The 24,379-nt window shown below is 35.6% G+C and overlaps 1 protein-coding gene across 3 annotated transcripts in view; it reads left to right on the forward strand.

Annotated features, from left to right (window-relative positions):
* The window catches only part of DIAPH2 (diaphanous related formin 2), an 856,317-nt gene that overhangs the window by 536,205 nt on the left and 295,733 nt on the right, over nt 1-24,379 (forward strand). For all 3 annotated transcript variants that reach the window (XM_036839916.1, XM_036839917.1, XM_036839915.1), the window contains one exon: nt 21,972-22,096. In XM_036839916.1, the coding sequence (XP_036695811.1) occupies nt 21,972-22,096 (125 nt within the window). The remainder of the gene's footprint in view (nt 1-21,971; nt 22,097-24,379) is intronic.

Genomic DNA, 24,379 nt, shown 5'->3' on the forward strand with positions numbered 1-24,379 from the left:
ATTAGTTATCTGTTTTATACATATTAGTGTATATATGTCAATCCTAATCTCCCAATTCATCCCGCCACCTCAGTTATGTCTTTCAATTAAATATTATGTGAACCAAGAAATAGTGCTTAAAAAATGTCATTTTTATGAAAACTATGTCGAATGCTTTGCAAAATGCTTTATGCTTGATAAAGTCATTTTAAGTTTGCTGTCTAATCAGGGTGGGTAAGAAAACTTAAAAGATAGGAACCAATTCCAAAAGCCTTCTGTACTCAGATTGCTCCATGAATGTATTTAAGTTCTAGCAACTTAAATCTAGAAACCAATCTAGAAACTGGCTGAGAGGGTATATTTTGTGTGTGGTTTATATGCAAGCAAGCCTCGGCACGGAGCCAATCAGAGGATCCTAACTCAAATAGAATACCTTAGCTCTACATCAAAAAGATTGGCAAATGAATATTATTTTTACTTTTTCTGTTAAAATATTTAAGATGTATACCATGTTTTATGAACACCTACTTTAACTGAACTCTTTGATTAACTGACCCTGCCTGATTTTCTAATTGTCTTTCTAGTCATGTCTAGTGTATTAAAAACTGTATTGCTGCTTACTCATATTCACTAGAAGTGTTAACTTCATATTCTAAGTCCATCATTTTCTCTCCTTTCTGCAGTGTAAAAATGGGCCACGTGTGTTTATACCTTGAAGATTTTATTTCTTCCCCCAAGACAAACTCAATTTCTATAGGCTTTTGTCATTTTACCCAGTTAAGGTATTAAAAATCATACAAACAAGCTGAAGGCATCTGTCTTTTTTCTCTCTCTTGTGAATATTATTACCAGTGTGAATATGTTACCAATAGCATACAGACCATCTGAGGAGGAGAGTCTCATGGTGGCCTGAGAATAATTTTGTTGGCAATCTTAATGCTAACATCAGAGATAAACAGGGAGGGCTTCGTGTGGGGCCTGACCATGGTACATCCTGTGAGAAAAATGTGCTGCCTCTGCTCTAGAGGAACTTACAATCTTTTTGAAGAGATAAGATTTACAGATAAGAAATACTTAGAGAGCCGTATAAGATACTCAGATGCCTAGATGGTAAAGGGCAGATTATAAATTTTCTAGGAGCTAAGAGAAAGATGATTAAAAAGTATAATTATGTTACCAATCCTAGAATGTTTACCCATCTCTAATGATTGAATCAAAGAATGGCTCAGGAAGACTTGGAAGTCTAGGTGTTATCAATGGAACATCCTTTCCTTTGTAAATTGGAGAATAATTGATAAAACGTAAGACTACAAAAAAAAATACTATGTTAGGAATTACCTAATATAATTTAAAACACGACAAGACTTGTTTCTGAAGGGAGAAGAATGAATATTTGTTTAAAAGCATGTAATGCAGATGTTCAGGTGGTCAATGAAGTCAAAAGAATTCTGCTTCTTAGGATGGAATTAGAACTTGTTGCATCATCTAAACCTTGGCATGGAGATACTGGCCTACAAATGGCAGTTTCATCTGGTTCAACCATTACATTTATGTTCAAAATTCCCATGGGGACATTAATCAGTAGAAATGCATATATCTATATATATATATGCATATGTATTTCTAATAGTCACATTTAATATGTATAAGAATGCTATATAGCAATATAGAAAATATATTAATATTAAAATATATATCACATTTATTCATTCACTTAATTTGATCAGCATTAACAAAATACCTGAGCTATTCATGACACTGAAGTGTTCTGGGCACAATATAAGACTTACAGAATCATTGAAGCAGTGTGGGTCAACATGATACATAAATAACATAAGGGTATTTCCCCATTCTGCCCGTTTATTATTTAGGACTTGATGTAGCTTGTTCTTAGTTGATTAATGATTAGACTATTGGATAATAACATGTTTTTTTCATTTCAACCAATATTTATTCAGTCATACTATGTGTGATGCACTGCGTTAGGCCCAGTGAGAAGAGCAAAAAGTACCTCTGACCTTCAAGAACGTGACCGGAATATAATTTCCCTGATAAAATGATTGCAAAGAATTTAATCAGGTTGATTAAGAGAAATTTTTAAAAGACATTCCAAACAGTTGTTAGTTTATTCCAACTCTTGCAAAGTCAAACTTACATGCAATAGTGAATACTGAAGGAAACCAGGAGTCTTCTTTAGATCCCATAAGAAGAGGCAGTAATCAAAAAGTCAAACCCATTTGCTACGTTCATGTTAGTGAATATAAGGCATAGTTAAATAAAACTGACTGCAAAATTGAGATACAGTTTTTTAACATCCAAGTTATTCCTAGGCAAATGTTTAAAACCTTAAACTATTTATATTCTTAAATCCTGCCCTCCCCCAAATTTATATTAGAAAATTCTGCAAGTACCTGAAGCAAATCTTAGGGGGAAAATGATAGTTTTCCTGCCTAATATTTTAAACTTTTGACTGCAAATAATATGAGGTCATGAGTCCTAAAATGATTGGGGTCACATGCTGGATTCTGTGTTTATGGTGGAAAATTTGAAAATAGTATTTTTTACGAGGAAAGAATTCATGTAGAAAATGAAGTCTGTTGATGTATAGTAAGACAAAAAGAAGTGTCTTACAAGCGAAAAAAAGAGTTTTCCAAGTTTGCTTGTTGTTCTAGTACTACTCATTAGTGTATGATCACTATTTTCTTTCTAAGATCATACCCTTTATTAGGCAGCAATATTCTGCTAATGGAGAAAAGAAAATGAGCGGTTTACAATTATGTAAATAAGGCATAGTTTTTCTATTTCTGAAAAGTAATAGAACTTTTCCCCCCTAAATGAATAAAGTCTCAAATAAAATTAGAATCCCTGTACCTCGCTCCTCATTAAAGAGTGACGCTAGTAACAATTTGCAAAGAGTAAACTGTAGAAATGCAATAAAACAAGATTATCCTGGCAAAATTGAGATTTCTCTCTGTACGTCATGCTAAAAATGCAGCTGAGAGCTGGACTTTGCAAGATCAGTGAGGGATCTCTGCATGAAATGTGATTTGCATATTTAAAGAATTGATTTAAACCATAGCTTGTAACCCACGCCACAGAGAGAAATTCTTTGAGTATGTGTTGCTTTTTTACTTTATACTTTATAGAGAGAAAAGCAACATAACATGGATGCACCATTGTCCATCTATGTGTAGCAGAGTCCATGTGTTTGTCAGATGGACACTAGTGCATTTTTAATTCTCAGAGACAATAAGGCTGGTGTATGAAGTTTACAGAAGCTATTTCATTTTATGTCCACCATGGATATTGTGACTATTGTTTATCTCTGAGATAGCACGGTAATCTTCTATTAATTTGTGTTACTTTAATGCCTTCTATCCTAAAAACCTCTTGATTTGTGTTCAGGATATTAGTCATATTCATTAGTTTCTAATTGCATTTGGTAACCTATGGTAGCTTTTGAGACTTCAAATGTAATTGAAGGTTTTCATTTTAACTCACAGAATCAAGGAGTGATGGTGACATCAGTGTTCTAAGAACACATTTTCCCCCAGAGGCATTTGTGAGATGGATTGAAAGTGTGGAGACCAGTTGCAGTAGTCTAACCTTTGGGTGATGTGAGTCTCAGAAAAGTGGCAGTTGCCATGGCAAGGCAAAGATGGATGCTAAAAGGCATTTTGAAAAAATAACGATTGACGAGAATTGGCTAGGTGTGGCTAATAAAAAGGATAAAGAGTAAAATCTAACTCACTGGTTTTAAGAAATGACAGCTGAAAGAATGGTGGTACCATTGTGGCAAACAGAATAATTGGAAATAGATTTCGGTTTCTGGCGGAAAGTGGTTGCCCAGGTTTGGATGTGTTGCTTACCAGGACATGGACCACCCAATGGGATGTGTTTAGTTGGTAAGTGAGAAGAAAAGACTGTTCTTCAAATAAGAGGTAGGAACTTGGATATAGAGATTTGGGAATCCTCAGCTTATATACAATAATGAAAGCCGTGATGTGAAAGCAATGCCTTATGATGAAGAGTTTTTAGAGAAAAGAGCAGAGGGTCTTGGGAATGCTTCCATTTACATGGTAGGAAGAAGCATAGAAGGCAGCAAATGAAACAGTTAGAAAGAAGAGTCATATTGCTCTATAGAATGAAAGAGAATTTTGTACTTGGAGTTGAATCAGCATGATAATATTGGCCTCAAATAATTTTTCCAGGTACCTAGAAATTTCATATCATACACTTTGGGCCTAAAAGTAACCATTTTATGAGTTGATGGAATTCTAATGAATACAAGTATCTGTGGCATAGAATAGAGATATTCCTGAAATGTTTCCTATGAAAAATATATCTCATGTACTGTACCTTGCTTTCTAAATATTACCTTTATACATAGAAAAGAGAGTTAGGGGGCTGTTTTGGCCCCATCCTTCTGCCAACTACAATTTCCCTATATCAACATCTCTAACACCATCCACTCAAGTTTTTTATGACACAAGCACAGTTTACAAAGAGTTTTCACAACTCATTTGTAACTTTATAACCACTCTATGAGGCCAGCAAGGCAGGTGGTATCATTCGTGTTTTACAGGTGAGAAAACAAAGACTCAAAGAGGTTTATGTGTCTTGTGCAGTCATATGGAAAGTAAGTGGGACTTGGGTCTTCTAAGACCAGCTTTCTTTTTGTTGTTATCCTGCTGCCCCACATTTATTATACCTTCCCTGAAGACTCCTGTAAGTGAGACTAGAATTTCATCAAAGCAGATCCTAAAGGTACATTATGAATTTGCTCTCTGTTTTACTGAGTAAAAATCCATTTAGGCAATATTCCATACATTAGGTCAGAGGTCAAAAGTGACTGTTTACTGGGCTTTTGGGGACACATTTTGAGGCATATTAATTCCTTCAGGCTTCTTGAGTAAATTACTCTTGAAAGGGTTCTTATTGGTACCCTCCAGAGGCCCAGATGAGTTAATTGGCTTACAAAACATATGTGGATTGCACTCAGGGAATAGTTCACTCATCTCTTAACATCTGGATGTACTGTTTTATTTTTTTTTACTATTATGTATTCATGTCTGAAAACTGTGGCCATTTAAAAAAAATATGGCAAGTAAACAGTATGTATATAATTAAGAATAATTCACTGTAGTTCTATACACATTATAAAAATGTTTAAAAAAAGAAAAAGCCTTCCAGTTTATAGTACCATGTTAAAAATACCCCAGTGTATCTATGTAACTATGAATTCAGTGTAATTTAAATAACTAAAAAACATTTTTACAGCAACACTCCATTCTCATTTTGAGAGAATTACCAATTATTTTTATATTATCTGCTTTGAAAATATGGGAAACAAGATTGTTCAAGATGTTTGTGTGCATGTCATTCCATGAACCAAAACACAGTTTTTGTTCATCTGCATTCCCCTGGAGAGATAATAAAATATTGCTCTGCTAAAATCTGATTTTCACCTTATGCTAATCATACCCTCTTCCTCAGACTTCTTGTCCTACTCCTTTCTAACTATAACACTCCATCAAAACAAGAAACAAAACAAAAACATCTTCCAAGAAAGAAAATTACAGAACTATAAAAGCAGTACAAAAACCAAGAAAATGAATATGTCTCTTCAGTAGAAAATAAGAGATGAACGTTGAGGACTCTGCCATTGAAAATGAGTCCCATTCTACCCCTTGGCCTCAAAGTTCCTTGGCCTGGATTCCATCCCCATGAATTTTCCTCTCCACTTCAGCTCCCCCTAAAGCATGGAAACAATAGCCTTTGTCGTAGAATATGGCTGCCTCCAGGATTCCACACTTTGAAATGTGCCTTTCATTCTCACAGCGATCCTCACACAGCCCTCGCCCCTCGAGCCTGTCTGTTGGCCTCATTATGACTTCACCTTTACCCTTCCTTACCCTCTCCCTTTTCTTCCAATCTATCAGTTCCCCTCTAGCTGCACTCAACACATCACCTGACCTGTACATTTCTAGCACACACTGCCAGCACTGTGGAATCTCACACTTTTCCTCAAGCCCCTCTCCTTTTGTCTTCTGTCATTCATACCCAGCTATTGCTATTGCTCTGTTCCAATTCCAAGTCCTGCGTAGATAACAAAAGTCCTACAGTCCACCTGATGGGATCTTCTATCTCATGATTTCTAACCTTGGGCTCCTAATGGAGTAGCGACCGATTTCCGTTTAACTCAGATCCTCTCTTGTTCTCCCACAGCAGCAATTCCAAACTGTGTTTGTTCTCCTCAAGCCCCCAAGTCCATCCTCTGTATGCCTAGAAGATCACCTTTTCTCCTTCTTGACTGAGGAGATGGAAACTACCCCTTTCATTTACAGTCACATGTCTCAAGGAATACATCATCCTCCATCTCTTTCCAAAGTTTCTTACTTCCTGCTCACTTTTTTTTATTGAAGTATAATTAATTTACAATGTTGTGTTAGTTTCAAGTGTACAGCAAAGTGATTCATTTATACATATGTATATATATATATATATATTATTTTTCAGATTGTTTCCCATTATAGGTTATTACAAGATATTTAGTATAGTTCCCTGTGCTATACAATAGGTCCTTGTTGTTTATCTGTTTTATCTATAGTAGTGTGTATCTGTTAATCCCAAACTCCCAACTTATCCCTTCCCCTCTTTCCCCTTTGGTAACCATAAGTTTGTTTGCCATGTCTTTGCCTACTCACTCTTTAACGCTTATAATCTGACTGGTACCTCTCATCAATGTATCCATCCTTGTATGTACTTGTTTTAACCTCCTTACAAAATTACAAGCTCTGAGCATAGCAGGACTGTGCTTTACTCCTCTCTCAGGTCCTTGTCCTTTGCTATTGCAATGTTGTGCCATTAGCAGACACTAAATAACCATGTGTTAAATTAGGGACATAAAAGAACTTCACGTACCAGGTTCCACTTGTACTTCTCATACTTGGGAATGCTGCTTAACTAAAACTTGCCTTTCCTTATTCCTAAGAGCCAGTAGAGCATATTGGTTAAAAGCACAGACTAGACTACATAACTTCACATACTAGTTCTGCCACTTACTACGTATATAACCTTGAGGAAATTATGTAGTCTCTCTTTGCCTCAGATTTCTCGTATGTAAATAGGGATAATAACAGGATATATCTCACAGAGTGGTTATGAGAATAAAATGAGTGCGTGTGTCTGTGTGTGTGTGTGCGCGCATGTGTGTGTAACACTGGGATGTGTAACTTGGCAACTTCCTAAAATGTATTGGATTATCATTTTAAAGCCCAAGTTAACTACAAATAGATCAGTTATATAGTATACTTCTTGGTCAATTATTTATTAGATCTTTAGGAAAGTCTGAAAGGAAGTATAAGGTAGAGATATAATACTGGAGAATTTGATTTGCATCCCCTCTGTGTTACTTTGACAAGTGATTATTTGGCCATTGAGATTACATTTCATATTACTTTATAATGGCTGATTTTTCCTCTTATATTGGCTGGCTTACAGGACCTGGCTTTGAGTTTCTGCATGCACCTATTGCTGTTATATTTTACTTAATTTGAATGTTTTTCAAATTTTGCCAGAGGTGCCTTGATCCTATCTGCCTGTGGTATTATGCTAGCTGTATAAAAAATGCTTTTTTTTAAGCTGTTAAATAATTATTCTGTTGATGCATTTGGCAGAATAAGCTTATATAATCAGCTGCACCTTGTGGGATTCACAGTATGCATTTATCCTCAGAAGGATGGAAATAGTTGTTGTAAACAGACTCAAGTGCATTGTGATTGGAAGAGGAACCAGAAATCCACAGACCTGGCTGTATATACATGGGCAATCACTTTTGATTTCTCTCTTTCTCCATATCCTCATGAATGATCTGGGCTAGGAAATTGCTGTTGCCCCTCCCAAGAGTGTATTTTTATTCATCTAGAGCTCACGGTGTTTGCTAGAGGTGAGGGGTGAGGGGTGAGCAAAATGGGTGAAGGTGGTTAAAAGGTACAGACTTCCAGTTATAAGATAATCAAGTTCTAGGGAGGTATGTAATGGATAGCAAGTGACTGTAGTTATGATGCTGTGTTATATATTTGAGAGTTGCTAAGAGACTAGATCTTAAAATTTCTCATCACACACACAAAAATTTTGTAACTATGTGAGGTGATGGATGTTGACTAAACTTATTGTGGTCATCATTTCACAATATATACATATATCCAGTCGGTGCATTGTACACCTAAAACTAATACAAAGATATATGTCAATTATATCTCAATTAAAAAAAAATAGAACACAGGTCAGCAGACTTTTCCCATCAGGAGTCAGTCGTTAAATATTTCGGGCTTTGCTGACCACACAGCGTCCATGTCACAAGGACTCAGCTCTGCAGCCATAGGCAATGTGTCAATGGCCGTGTTCCTATAAAACTTTACTTATAGACACTTAAATTTGAATTTCATACAATTTTCATGTGTCACAAATTTTATTCTTTCATTTTTTTGCAACCACTTATAAATGTAAAAAGCATTCTTAGCTTGCAGGCCATATAAAAACAGGCAGTGAGCCAGATCTGGCCTATGTGCAAGTAGTTTGCCAACTCTTGATCTGGAATAACAATTTATACATGTATTTATATATTTGAGGACATAACAGTACGCAAGGTATTACCTTGCAGTGCTTGTATTCATGATTATTTTCACTTTTCCTTTCCCTGATTTCATAAATGATCATGAGGCATTTGAAAAATCCGAAGGGCCTTTGACCAGATTGTGTGTGTATGTGCTTGTAGATATTTTTGCCAGAATACTTCAGTCTCTGAGCTCTTTATTCACCTTTCCTTTGCCGAATGTTTTCCCACCCGTGTAGATGAATGAAGGTTTTCGACAGCTTTTCTTTGCATGACTTTCAAAACTAGTTGCTATTTAAATTATCCAAAAGTGTCTGTAGCACTTCCTTGGATATTTGATGAGTCCCTTTTTGCAGGGGTGGAGGGACTTTTCAGGAACATATTTGAATAGATTGAAAATTCTTCATGACAAAGTTCAGATATTTTGGAGGGGGGGGGTCTTATGGAAGATGACAGATTTAAAACATCCTTTGTGCCTCTAAGGTAGTTCATTTCTTCAGGACCCGAGACATAGCCAATGATTTTTGGCGGGTAGGTGTTGCTTCATAGAATCTCCCTATACACTTAAAAAGGTTCTTTCCCTTCTTTGTTAACTATCAGATTCACCCTATGTCCCAATATTGTATCCCCTATAAAATGCAGAATGAACATGAGTGATATGGGGGTACCATTCAAAGTTAGGGAGTGTCTTTTCTTTTACAAAGAGGTTATTAAAACAAAATGCATTAAACAGTTAAGATCCTACTGTACATAAACTTTCATAAGATGATTTTTTTCAATTGATATGAAGGAAATCACATGTATTCCAAAGTTTTTGTGAATTTCACATTATTGGCTATATAATTATCATTCATATCATTGTACTAAAGTTTTTACTTAATTATTCCCTTATCTCTGGTCATCTAGATTGTCATTTTTGTGCCGCTTTAAATAAGACCATATGATTTTCTTTGGTCAAAAGCCTGGCTTCTCTTTCAGGCTTTTTTTTTTTTTTTTTTTTTGAAGACAGTTAACAACAACTAGTATTACTGTGTCAAACGTTAGAATATTTATAAGCCACTTAACTCTAATTCTTTTCTTGGAAAGTTATGATTTTTTTTTTTGTTTACATTGTACAAGAGTTTCTGTAACTGTACCCTCAGCAGTACAAAGTAGTGTACACTTTAAAAATCATGTTTGCTAATTGGGTAAATGAGAAACATGGTGTCTCAGTTCAGACAAAATTTATTAAGCACTCACGGTATGGCAGGTACAGTGTTAAAAGCTGAGAATAGGAAAATATTTTTGATAGCCTCACTGTGCTTTCAAGGAACTAAAATTCTCTTGAGAGAAGTAGCCGTATAAATTATTAGAATGCAATGAAAAAACCTTAAAAGAATCAAAAGTACTATGGGAGCACTGAGAATGGGGTTACTACATCTAGAGATGTCATGAAAAACTCCATAGACGAGTTGACCTTGAGCAGAATGGGAATTCCAGAGAAAGAGAGTAGAGTGATGGTTACCAGGGTGGCGTGGGATAAATTGGGAGATATTAGTCAAAGGGTACAAACTTCTAGTTATTAGATTAAGAAGTTCTGGGGATCTATTATACAGCATAGTGACTATAGCTAATAATATTGTATCAGATATTTGAATGTTGCTAAGAGAGTAGATTTTAAATGTTCTCACCACAAAAAAGAAATGATAGTTATGTGACGGGATGGAGGTGTTAACTAAAGCTATGGTGGTGATAATTTTGCAGTATATAAATGTGTCAAATCAACACATCAGTATACTTAAACTTACACAATGCTATGGGTCAATTATATTTCAATAAAGCTGGGAAGGAAAAACAAAAACAATAAAACAAGAAGTAGTAACATTTGCTTTTATTCCCCCATTATGGAGGGCAAAATTTTTTTTTTAATCAAGTAAAAGGAAGCAAGTGCCTCTGGGGAGTGGGAAATAGGGGGCAGGAGACAGCAGGTGCTATTTTCGTAACCAGTTTTATAGAATGATTTGACTCTATAAATTATGTACATTTATAACTTTCATAAAAACAAAAACTATGCTTAAAACTTCCACAAAAAAATAATTAAAAGTTGCTTATATTCTTTAAAAAGAAGAAGAAGAATGGGAGTTCATTAGTCCAGGGTAGCAGAAAGATATTCCAGGCAGAGAAATGTGAACCAAGGGAGGGAGACGTGAAAGAGAAGTTGAGGATGGCAGTTCAGGAGCATTAAGTGTGGGAGAATGGCCTTAAATGAAAATGAGAGATGAGGGGATGGAAGTCATCTATGTAAAGGCCTTATACATATTGATCCTGTATGTGACGGGGAGCACAAAAAGAAATAACATCTTTCTAATTCTAGAAGGTGCTAGTTTATATGATAAGAGCTCTGTCTACATCATTTCACTTTATCACTATGACAACCTTATGAGGTTAGAATTGTTTTCCCCATTTCACTGATGAAGAAACTAAGGTTCATAAAGGTGAAGTAACTTGCCCAGAATCGCATAGTAAGTAGTGGATAAAGAATTTGAAATAGGTGTGTCTGACTCCAAAGGCCATGCTTTTTTTCTCCACCATAGCATAGCACACCATTGGATTGCTGAAAGATTTTAAGCATTGTGGTGGCAAAATCAGGTTTTAGTTTTTAAAGAATAAGTCTGGCATAGTGTGGGACCAGATTTTATGACGCCATTGTTGACTAATTTGGAAGTGTGTTTCTAGGAGGACTATTTACTAGGATGTATTGTTCATTCGGATTCCAATCCCAATTCTACTGACACTAGTCAGCACCTCCTAAGTGCTGGGCACTCCGCTACGTGTGTTTTACCACATTCTGTAAATTAATGTTAATTGTGGTTGAATACAGTATTTTAATACTGAAACATGTTTTATAACGTTTGGCTAGTTTGAGCTACTAGAAAAACTGTTTTGGAAGAACATATATGATGTTCAGGGCTAAATCTCTTTTGTCAGCAAGTATTACCAGCATGACATCTGGTTGTGTGTCATGGTTAGAATTTCCTGTGATCACAGCTTAAAAAAATGTTATTCTGCAACTTTTAGCAGCCAACCATATTTAATACTGAAATAGTAGTTTTGATTTTGGTGGGAAATTGATAGACCTACATAATGAATGTTAATTTCTAGTTGTCTGAGGTTGAAAGTAATGACCATTTGGGTGGAATTCTTATTTGAGTTTTCTTATCCATTACTGGCTCCATAGAAGACCTCCAAATCCTTTATAAGTTGGCAAAATAATTTCGGTAAAAGGACCATAACTGTTAAACATTTATTTTCAAATACTGAAGGATAGAGATTACAGTGGCAAATGTAACTCGCTGACTAACTGGAGAGACAGTGATGGACCTTTTGAAATTGATGGAAGGTGAAATTCATTTTAAAACTTTAGAAATAAAAATACAGGGATAAATAAATAGATCCTTTAAAAAAAATAAAGGAGAGAAGGACTTTATCACGTCCAGGGCAGCAACAGAGTTACTGACTTGGGAACTAAAGCAGATGTGTGCAGTATCCCTTTCAACTCAGTACACTCAGGAGTGGTAATTATATTGTTCCACTCTGATTAAAATACAGGTAATCACTGATGTTGGCCTTTAAAAAAAAAAAGTTCACTGATAAGAAACTGCAATTAATTGCAATGACTATTCAAAGAAAAACAAGCAACAGTGAAAGCTAGAAATGTGTATACCCTAAACGAAGTTTGTAGAGCTACAAACAGGAAGAAGACATGCTTGCCGTGAATACCTCAAGTGGAGCTGGTGGGAAAGAGGGACCAAAGAAGGATGAAACCTACTTTGTCTTGTATTGGCTAAACCACCCGTAACCCTTCCACTTGTACCAGTGTTAATGTATCAATTATGTACACTATGAAGGAAAAACAATCGAGTCTTTCAGATTTCTCCTTCTTCTTTTAAGGAAATTTGGGCAGATATTTTCTTGACTCTGTGCTTTAAAGGCCTGCAGCTTTTAGATTTTGTGTACTCCCCCCCCACCTCCAAATGTAATTAGCTGTGTGGTTGTTATTAGCAACATTTGTTTCAAGAGAAGTATAACAGCAAGACTTTAGGGTGGGGAAGATAATAGGAATATCCGTGGTACCTATGAAAGTTCAGAGTAACTCACAGCAAAGTAGAGGAAAGAGGGAAAATAGGAATAAATTACAAGCATAGCCTAGAGGAAAATGACCTTACCCAACATCTAGAAATGTTTGTACTTGGAATGAGTCAAGGATGAGGAATTATTACCTAGACTTATATAGCCACAAAACTAACTGTACTAAATTATATAATGAAACAATGTAACTGAAGTTGGATCTGTATACAAATGCCTCCCTATTTCCTGTATCCAGCTCAGACCTCTCTTCTGACCTCCAGGTCTATATATCCAACCTCCTATTTGCAATCTCAACTTGGATGCTTCATACAATTGAAACTTGGTTGGTCCAAAGCTAAATAAACCCATGAATATTCCCCCCAAATCTCCCTCCTGATGTCTCCGTTTCCTTTGTTCGTGCCAGAAACCCAGGAATCATTCTTAACAATCCCTTCTTCCTTACCGCTCACATTTTATTCACCCCAAGCCCAGTCAGCTCTGTGTCTAAATTACATACCACAACCATCTTTGGTCACCCTAATCCAAGCCACCATCACCTCCTGTCTAGACCATAATCATTGTTTCTTAACTCTTCTCCCCTTTTCTATTCTTGACCCCCTCCCTCCATTTTCCACATAGCTGCCAGAGTTTAATCTTTTTTAAAGTGTAATTTTCATCAGCCTCCCCTGCTTCAAGCCCTTCAGTGCATTCCCATTACTCTTAGGGTGAAACCTGAAGTCCTTATCATGGGCTAAAAGGCCCCACCTACCCCTCAAACCTCATTTCCTCTTTTAATCCATTGTTAGGTTATTAGGCAAAAACACTTAAGCTATAGTAGATTTATGAGATGATAACACCCAAATAAAGCCCCACTTTATTTATGGACTGATTTCAGTGGTGAGGAACTTAGAAAATCATTACAGTTCTATCCTCTAATTTGTTTAGTTTGCATTGCCAATCTCTTATCTGGGGGCATATAGTAATCCTATTAGTATCCACAGTCAGTTAATGAAGAAGGAAAACGTAACTCAAACCTTACTATACCCTTCCCAAGCCTCTTTTATCTGACCTGTAGCCCTACTACCAAGCAGAACTGCCAATTCGAGCAGCACTAATGTGGAAGGGACTCTGATGACTCCAGCATTATGACCTCAGCACTGACACTGACCTCATGACAACCTGCATTCAGTTTGGGTGAAAGTCGATGGCTTTGTATAAGTACATATCTGTGGACTTCACTCATTAGACTTGTTCCGGGAGAACCCAGGCAAGTGGAAGAATAACTTTGCCAAATCGTACAGTCCCAGTGATTTCCCTGATGAGTTCAGAAATACATTTCTTGGATAATTTGGCCATAGTCACAAAAATTACACTCAAGAAGGCTAACAGTCTTTTAATATAGCATTATAGCTTTATTTTTTTAATCTATTTTTATTTATTTATTTTTGGCTGCATTGGGTCTTCGTTGCTGCGCACAGGCTTTCTCTAGTTGCGGTAAGCGGGGGCTACTCTTTGTTGTGGTGTGCGGGCTTCTCATTGCAGTGGCTTCTCTTGTTGCAGAGCACGGGCTCTAGGCGCGCAGGCTTCAGTAGCTGTGGCGAGTGGGCTCAGTAGTTGTGGCTTGTGGGCTCTAGAGCACAGGCTCAGTAGTTGCAGTGCATGGGCTTAGTTGCTCCACGGCATGTGGGATCTTCCCGGCCCAGGGCTCGAACCCGTGTCCCCTGCATTGGCAGGCGGATTCTTAACCACTGCGCCACCAGGGAAGCCCAGAATGCGGACTTCTTAGTTGCGGTATGCATGTGAGATCTAGTTCCCCGACCAGGGATCGAACCCGGGCCCCCTGCATTGGGAGCATGGAGTCGTACCCACTGGACCACCAGGGAAGTCCCACATTATAGCTTTATGATGACACTACCTACATGTATTTAATTCTTGCCAAATAACACATGGAAGAAAGTATTCAAATGGTTTATCAATCAATATAATCTTTTCGTACCTTATTAAGGATATAATATACCAGGAGTAAGGGGGTTAGTAAAGTTGCCATTAAATGGTTCCTCAGATGAGAACATTTGTGAATGCCTTTTCGAGAAGCCGGTAGTTGTTTTGACGTGAAAAAAAAAAAAAAAAACAGTGCTCATTTCTCACAGCTGGTTTATCAGAACTTTAGCAACATTGAATATAGTTGTTTTTCACATGTTTTTTCTTTGTGATTTTTTTTCAGTAATTATTATAGCTCAAAACTAAATGCATACATAAGCATAGACTCAAAATTCCACATTTTACAAAGATGTAATTTCAGATTTTGTAAGATTGTTTTCCTTTCTAGTCTTTAGTCAACAAGTCTACATTTTACATATTTTTCCATAATTTCACTAATTTAGTTTTAAGGCCTCCTGTTATAGGTAATATTAAGTAGCCTCCTTTCATAAGGATCCTTTTTACCACTTGTGTTCTGATTACAAGCAAAAGAAGAATGCATTACATAGACTTGACAAGTGAAGACTTTAATATAGGATTGCCATAAAGGATTTATCAATATCTGAAGGTTCTGGCAAGCTTTTTTGCTAAGGAGAATACCATTCCAGCCACTTACATAAAATCTCCAAGGGAGGACAAGTCAGTATAGCCCAGCCTCAACTCAATAAAGACATGACTTGACCCATTAAAATTATTCCAGTTTGAGATGAGGGTGAGTGAGAGATCTTTTACTATAAGAAAAACAAATGAGCTTTAAAAAAGATTCTTCATAATGAGAACAAACTATTCCAACAAGACTACATCTAGCATTGCTTTATAGAAGCTTCGGCTTGCACCTGTACTTCCCAGTCCTGGCCTTGAGCTAAGACTGTCAACAAGAGTAAGAGATTTTAGTTTGTTTTTTAGTCTTTGATTTAAAAATTCACACATACTATTTGCTGCAGGCAGAATAACAGTTGGAGAAGAGACAGCAGGTGAAAGAACTCGACGATTCACTGGCAGCTTGGCTGTCCAGTGCTAGTGGGTCGGTAGTCAGGCTACAGAATTTTGGGTTGCAAATCATGATTCAGAGGGTTTTAAACTTTTCTTCTCTCCTCCTTTACCCCGGCTATCCTTTCACCGTAACTTCCATAGTTATTAGCAAGGTTGTTTGTTTGTTTTGTCTTTTCTTTTTGTTAGAAGTCTCCACTTTTTTCTTTTAAAAAAATGCATTCAGACTGAGGTTTACAGGCTGAGATCTCGTACAAATGTATGAACCCAGACAGTGAAATATACTTAGTGAAGTTTTTCGAGTTAAACATGTATATGGTTTATAGAGTAGTTTTCATGTTTTGTTATGGATGTTCCTCTGCTCTCAGCATCAGTTCAGGCCGTATTATGGATCCAATTGAGAAAAACTGCACCTTATACCCAAAGGCACATGTTCCAGGGGCAAGTGATGGATGGCTCTTGTGAGCACACATTGAGGACATACGTTTTTAAATTTCATTTAGTAAGGACTCTAGTTAAGTTGTGTTTTCTGTTAAGGTGACTTTTTAACAATTTTTTTTTCTCCTAAGAATGAGTCATTCTCTAACAGATTTTTTTTTTAATTAGAGGAATTTCTTATTTGGGTGCCATTTATCACTTATTTTCTTTAAAGGCCTGAGAAGCCCACAGTGCTGGATGCGCCTTTGCTATTTTTATTGTATAAACATATTTGCTTCATTTCCATGTATAGCATTCATATAAAATGAAACTATTAACTTATAAATGTACTTGAGAAAGAATACAACTGTGCCTATTGTTTGGGCTGCTTGTAATGTCCTTTTCTTTTTTACATGTACTTTTTGGATGAGTCACTTTAATGTTATGCCACTCGGCTGATAGTAATTCTTCAACTAAATATATTCAGTTAAAGAAAATTACAGGGTGCTTATAATCAGGTTGGGGCCTATTCACATACAGACTTGCAAGAGTAAATTGTTACCTGGCTTTTCTTAGAGCAAAGATGTTAAGAAGTGCTGGGTTACTTTGTCAATGGGTAAAATTAATAGAAATATTTAATTCAGAGAAAAAAATTCCTCAAGTTGCTGGAAAAGCTTTTATATTTACATAAAATTACACATTCTGCACATGGTCTAGAGAATGTCACCAGAGTACTGTGATTTTTTTTTTTTTCTTAAATGCATATCAGTTCTCTTAGGTACTATGTCATTGAAGAGTCTTTCCATATAAAAATCTCACTTAAAATATTTTTCTTACACTTTACTTTTCTTCAAATTATGAATTGGAGCAAGTCTGTCATTTCAAATGTTTTGAATGATGATCAGGCCACTCTCATATATTTGCTTGAAGCCAGCAAAGAAGTACTATATGTATATTTTTCAACTGAAGTAAGCAAATAAATAAGATTCGTGGGGAAGGTTTCTCCCTACGTATAACTCGAGAGAGTGTGCTGAGCTTAAAAGGTTATTTATGGAGTATAAGGAAGAAAGCTATAATAAAGAACCTGATAGCTATAATTTAATTTTTTAGTGTTATAATTCAGATTCAGTAATTCAGTAGCAGATGTAAAAAATGAAATTAGTGAAAAAAGTTAAAGTGCCACCAGACTGACTAATCAGTCATTGAAAATGCTTGTAGTGGAAATTCACTCAGATAGAAAATGTTTGCCCTATCACTAAAGACTCCTTAATTTATATTAGTGAACTAATATAATGACAGGCACAAAAATAAACCCTGAGGTGGGGGCTATGCAGTAGACAAGCATTTCTAACCCACTCTGGGATTTAAATGTTCTTAGAAATCCAGCTGCCCTACATCTGCCTACCACCTCCAGTAAAAAAAAAAAAATATATATATATATATATATAATATATATATTATATATATATATTTCTGTCTTTCTTTCTCTCCCTCTTTCACACACACACACACACGCATGCACGCACGCACACACACACACTGAAGACATATTAGAAGAAATGTAGGCTAGGATCTAACTAGTTACATAATCAAATTGTCTCCTAACTCTTAAGATTGAAACAAGTGTATTCAAGGCAAATAATCAGGCAGGTAAACACATGTTAATTCTTTATAACACTTACAAAAAATCTCTTATGATTTAGACATGTCTAGAGAAGCAAAGTAACTAATTTGTAAATGTCTCCAGAGAAATACTACTGCACAGATTTTAATTTCCAGAAATATTCTTTAAATTTGGAACTTGCTAGTATCTCTAACAAATTGGCTGTTCATTAGTATAACTGTCACTGCCTCCCAGGCGTTAAGTTCCATGTACCCTGTAAAACCTACAAACAGAGAACCCAATCTAAGTTTAGTTCCCTTGATTAGAAAGAAGACCGATATTAAATCAGGCCGCAGTGAGGTAGCAGGTAGGGAATGACTGCTTTTTTTGTTCAGATTACATCTAAATTGTTGTTTAGTTTTTGGTGGCACGTTTACAGTAGGAATTTGTCTGTTGGAAGGTAGAATATAGTGGGAAGGATAGTAGAATATGAAACGAATATTTATAGATTACCTATTATGTACTTGTTATAACGTAGAAACTTTATATTAATCAAATTATTTAACTTGAATGGCTACCATTTAAGGAACGTATTATTATCTTTATTTTGCAAATTGGGAAATGAAGACCCAGAGAGGCTAAGCGACTGGCTCAAAGTAACCCAGCTATTAGTGGATATGGTAGAGGTTAGAATCTAGGTCGACCCTGACTCCTGTCCCCAAGTATAGGTGACATACCCTTGTGCCAATGGGTACAGATTTAAAAAAAATTTTTTTAATTGAAGTATAGTTGATTTACAATATCGTGTTAGTTTCAGGTGTAGAGCACAGCGATTCAGTTACACACACACACACACACACACACACACACACACACACATATATATATATACTTTTTTAGGTTCTTTTCCCTTATAGGTTATTACAAGATACTGAGTATAGTTCCCTGTGCTATACAGTAGGTCTTTGTTGGTGATCTATTTTATATATAGTAGTGTGTATATGTTAATCCCAACCTTCTAATTTATCCATCCCCCCACCCCCTTTCCCAGATTTTATTTCAAGTTGTTGGCCTTCCAGAACTAGAGACACTGCTTTACATTTACAATTTCCTGACAAGACATCATTTAGCTCATACTATACCCCTTCTTGAGAGTAGTATATACCTCATAGAGTTTTTGTGAGAGTTAAATGAGTTAATACATAAAACTACTTAAAATAATATCTAGCACATAGTAAGTACTCAGTAAGTGTTAGTTATTACTTAGGAGCATAAGTAATGACTAACCCTTATACCTTAGGAGGACTAGTTGAAGGAACCGGGTGTTTGTAAGCTGGGCAGATTAGGAAGATGCAAGTGACACCTTTCCTGTAAAATAGGGAGTAGACTTGAGCAGTGTTGATTTAAGGCAAAATGAGGACTAATGGGTAAGAAGAGTTCAGGTAGGCTGGTTTCGATTATAAGCAAATAAAATTTTTCTAATTATATCAACTGTCAAAAACGAAGTAAGCCACTTAGGGATAGAGTGAAACCCCTGTTGTGGGTCTAGTTTATGCAACACCGTAGATTGACACCCCTTGAAATAGAATTCCACCAATGAGAGAATAAGAAATGAGAAGGAGCCAGCAGGTGAAATTCCCAGCCCCTTTAACCAACTCTTCCAAGTTGGAGTTACTTTATTTGTCTTACATGGAGACCAGGACTGACTACATGTTTAGGGGGACCTAGCACAAAATGAAATTGCAGAGCCCCATTTAAAAAATTACTAAGACTTTCAAAATGGTGACAACAAAGTGTTAAACAAAGTGCAGGGCACTTTTAATGCAGCCATAAGTTTGCATGTGGGCTAACATCCTTGGATTCTTACATCTCCAGTACTTTATTTTCTTTCGTTCATTCATAATGTTAATAAATTATTAGAGAGGGAGAATAGAGAAGCTGAAAAAAAGAAAAGGTGTCCCTTACTTCTCTTCCTTATCTCTGTTTCTCACTTTCCCCTTTGTTTAAGCATCTCCTTCAACTTCCTGCTTCCTTTTCATACTCACATAATAATTGATATGCTAACTTCCAATCACTTCAGTTGTATCTAACTTCTACATGCACATCCAGTTGCAGCAGTGGGCAAACATTTAAATCTGAATCAAAATTTCTTGAAATATACATATTCATTCAACAAACATTTATTGAGTATCATGTGTGATAAGTACTGAGGGAAAAGCCAAGTACTAGGTAGGGATCTTACCATTAAGTAGCGTGAGGTTTTATAGCAGAGACTCTATATACAAAAAACGAAAAAAAATTCTCACTTAAAGCAGAAGGTGGTATGTGGAAGATCACTTAAACAAATAGAAGTGTCTATAAATGGTAGAGAATTTGGGCTAGAGCTCTAGAGGGATTTACAGAGGACTAAGGATTTGACAGGTGAAATTGAGGAGGATAGATGTCTAGAAAACATTGTTTTATTCAAAATTCAACTTTAGGGTAAAAGCAATTTTAGTGGATTAAAAAGAATGTCTCGTTATTTGAGTTATCTAGACTTTTGTGTGCATAGCAACTTGATTAGGCTGTTACTCTGTTGAACAATCAGAAGAATCTTCATGATCACCCCCTTTTTTACTACTGGAATTACTATTGCTTTTAGCAGGAGGATTACTATTGTGACTTAAACCTTGCCTATGGGCACATTTTGTTTATTGCAGAAAGTTGCCATGAGTTTATTTCTTCTGTGTAGCCTATATGACATAAACAACTTGTCAACTTCATATCTTCAGTTTTTCAGTCAAGCAAGTGGGAAAGGAGAAACCCTTTGAATAATTAGCAAGAATCTCCTGGAAAAACCCAAGTGAAAAAGTTCAGCTTTAAAGTCAGAGAGAATGGTTACCTCCACAGCAAACTCATCCTTTAAATAAAGCAAGCAATGATTGCTGAGCCATTAGCACATTTGTGGCAGGACAAAACTCTCTTCGACTTCTCCAATAAAGAATAATTTCCAAGCTTGTCAGATCTAAACAAATGGAACTAAATTGGACATAGCTATTTGAACTGACAGAGTAATAGGAAAAAAAAATAATTTGTCTTTAGTGTTGGTGTTTGATTTTCAGTCTCTTGAACTTCCAGGTACATTTAAGCAATTTCTCCTCATTGAGTTATAAAGGTGTACGTGTCAGCGTGATGAATTTGTATCAGAAGACTTCGGCTGAAATTTGCCAGGGGGTTGATTTTTGTCAGTCTCTTGAATTTTTCATTGTAATTCTGATATGCCTCTGAATGAGACTGAAATTTACTTTTAAAAAAAAGAATTGTAATATTATTCTATTTCTGTTTCATGGTCCTTTAATGAAAAGAACTGTGTTTCAGAGACCTGGATTTAAAAATCAATGTCACGGGCTACCTATCAAATTCTAATAGTTACCTTGCCTTTTCAACTAGAACCCTGCCAAATGCCATTGATATTGATAGAAGTGTCCTCATACATAATTGGCAGTCATAAAGTAATAGAGGGTCTATAAAATAGTGTAAGCTTAAAAAAAAAGTACCTCTGTGAAAAGAAAGCATCGTGAGAGATCTGGAAAGTGTGCACGTATTTAAGAGTAGTTTGAATACAATACTTAAAATTATTGGTTGTCAATGAGGAGAGAAAAAGAAAAGTGCGGAGAATGTTAGGGGTAATTAAAGCAACTAACGATAGTGTTTGAGGGCTCACTGAAGCTTTGTGGGTGTGTATGCACACACATGTTCGCTCTGGTTTGCTCTAAATTCTCTGTATGAACAGTTATTTATCATTTCTCTATGAGTATGAAAAGTACTAAAGTCAGGAACTTTTACCATAGATATTGGTTTATAAAAATCAAGATCTTTCAACAAGAGAAAAATATTTGATCCTTTTATGTAATTTAACTTTAAATCATTTATATAGCCAAGAACATGCGTTAATAAGATAGGATCTCTTTGAACCTTAGTTTCTCTTTAATCTTCAAATTAGATTTTAAAGAATGAAATATTAGGAATTCCATCAATAAATTTAAATAGAAATGGATTCATTTGAGCCAGTGGCTGAATAAAATGATGACGTTGCCATATTAAACATGATGATTTGGTATATTATATTACACATTTTCACTTATTTCATGGAGAGTAGAATTTTTATGAGTAGTAATTCAGAAAAATGTGAGTTGATTTCATGGAACTATTCTCCACATTAAAAAAATACTTGAACTGATACTGTTTTCTTTTAGTTGTAAAAGAAATGTTCTAAACACTTTGCACGTTGTTCTTTAGTTTCAGCTCAAATTCTCAAGAGCAACCTTGCAGCAATGGAACAACACATTGTTCACCTGGAACGTGACATCAAGCAATTCCCCAAAATAGAAAATCAACGTGATAAGTTTGTGGAAAAGCTGACGATATCCTTTATTTATTTAAGCACTTTGTTTATTTGTTAGTTTCTGTGTGTGTGTGTGTCTGTCTGTCTGTCCATATACCTATTTACCTTGTGGTTAGTTCTAAACTTACCATTCTATTCACAGTTTGGATGAATTTGTATATAGGCTGTTTTTATATTACCAGCATAAATTTTAGTTCATGACGTTTTGAATCGTAGAGTAGGCAAGGGAACAATTATATAAGAAAAAATGCCATTTCTCAAAGACGAATTTCATTTGAAGGCCTACAAGATATGCAAGGTAAGTCTTTTGAGGCTTGATGTGACCTAAAACAAAACAAAGAGTCTCCTTATTGTTTAAAGGAAATGACCAACAGAAGAATTTTTTTGCTCAGAGGTTTTTTTTCTTTTTTTCTTTTTGTGTGTGTGTGCAGGTATTTTCTGAGGCGATATGTGCATTTTCAAGGGCAATCAGAGGATAACTGGTATCAGTAGACTGAAAGGTTATGAAGAATAAAATGGATGCATGCATGGACGGATAGATTAATTGATCAGTAGATTATGTATTTAAGTAAATTGTAATAGCTATCTGTATAACGTTAGGCATTGCCTGCTACCTAAATGTTTTTAAATCCCTATTTTACATATAGTATATTCATATAAATTACAGAAATATATGAAAGGAAAACTTGAGAAATGATATTTAGCTTGAATTGTTTAATGTTAAATCTGGTGTCTAAAGATAAACTACATTAGAGCTGATTTGTTTTTTTTTTTTTTCTATTTTGGTTTTCAAAAGTTAAAGCCATATCCTACTCTTCTGGGTTTAAATAAATATCTTGAACTGCAGACTTATTCACCATTTTATATCTCAAGAGGGAATAAATACTGTAAATTCTTTATCTGATAATAAGTAAATTCCTTCAACAACTATATGGCAGTCACCTTGTTTCAAGGTTAAATCTATTGCCTTTTTCTTCTCTGATATGCTTTCTTTCCTGTCCAACTTGGAAGTTATGGTCCTGAACTTGAATTACTTGAGAATGGCAATTTAGGTTTATGTGAAAAAAAATTTTTTTTTTTATTTTCACTCTTTTGGTTCATGAATTAATACTGTATTTTGTGTGGTCCTTTAGTGATGGTGAGTAGTTATATAAATAGGAATATTGGGAACATAAGTTTGTGGGTGACTGGAGGCAGGAAATCCTCAAAAATAACCTTGGATTACATAACTGTCCACATCAGGATATTTAATGTGAAGATTTAACTTTGTTGCTGATTAGATTTTTCTTTCAAATTTGTTATATTGTCCTGTGGCTGGAAGCACCACCTACATTTTTCAACTTTTGATTTTGATTCTTGCCTCACATATTTGAATTTAATTCCTGATTCCCTTGTTCTTTTTAACATTTTCTTCTACAGTTGGCTTGTGGCCACACGACAGCATACAACATTGAGGGGTCTTTGTTGCTCATTTAGAAAAAGAAAAGTAATTTCAAACCCTCATGAACTTGGCCTGGACTCTATTTTATTTCTCTCTTTATGCAGGTAATTAAGCGCTTTAAAATGAAAATCCAGAGCCTTCTGTATCTGTAAGTTACAGATGAATGGTTATTCTTCATTTAAGTGACACTAAAGTGTGACTGTTTGTCCACAAGGGGATTGAAAACTGTATTAAAATGTATGGGGCTGTTACTTTGCGTATCATATTTAAAAAAGCAAAATAAAATACACAGCAATTTATTTTAGAGAAAAAGTTAGACTATTGTGTTGAGTTGGCTAAAAACTCCAAATTAATAAATTACAATGATAGAACCGTAGCTCAAATTATTCTTGCTTCGGAAGACTCTTTGGACACCCACTGAGAGATTGTATCTTCTAGAAAATGGCAAACAAAATGTTTAATCATCATATGTATATATGTTATATAAATTCTGGTGCCTTCTTAATATTTTTTCTACTCTTCTGGCAATTCCAAAAGAGAGGGATATTTTCTTGTGGGATACTTGATTCTGTTTTAAAATTAGAGCCCTGATCCTATTTCTAGTATAGGATTCTTTGTACTGGATGATCTTTCCAATGTTTCTGTCCCCTGCCAATAAATTCTTTTGCTTCAGGCACTGGCCTTTTAAATTGAATAACTATGGGCACAAGTATGGGGGTAGTTTCCCCTTGAAAGTAACCTTACCTACTTAAACAGTAATCTCTCTATAAGGACTGTGAGTTCAAAAACTGAATAGCAGTGCCACTCCTCTGGGCTTTCAGAAGGGCATCGGTGCTATAGTTAGCAGCAGTGGCATGATGG

Source organism: Balaenoptera musculus, chromosome X (genome assembly GCF_009873245.2).
Source record: "Balaenoptera musculus isolate JJ_BM4_2016_0621 chromosome X, mBalMus1.pri.v3, whole genome shotgun sequence".
NCBI lineage: Eukaryota > Metazoa > Chordata > Mammalia > Artiodactyla > Balaenopteridae > Balaenoptera > Balaenoptera musculus.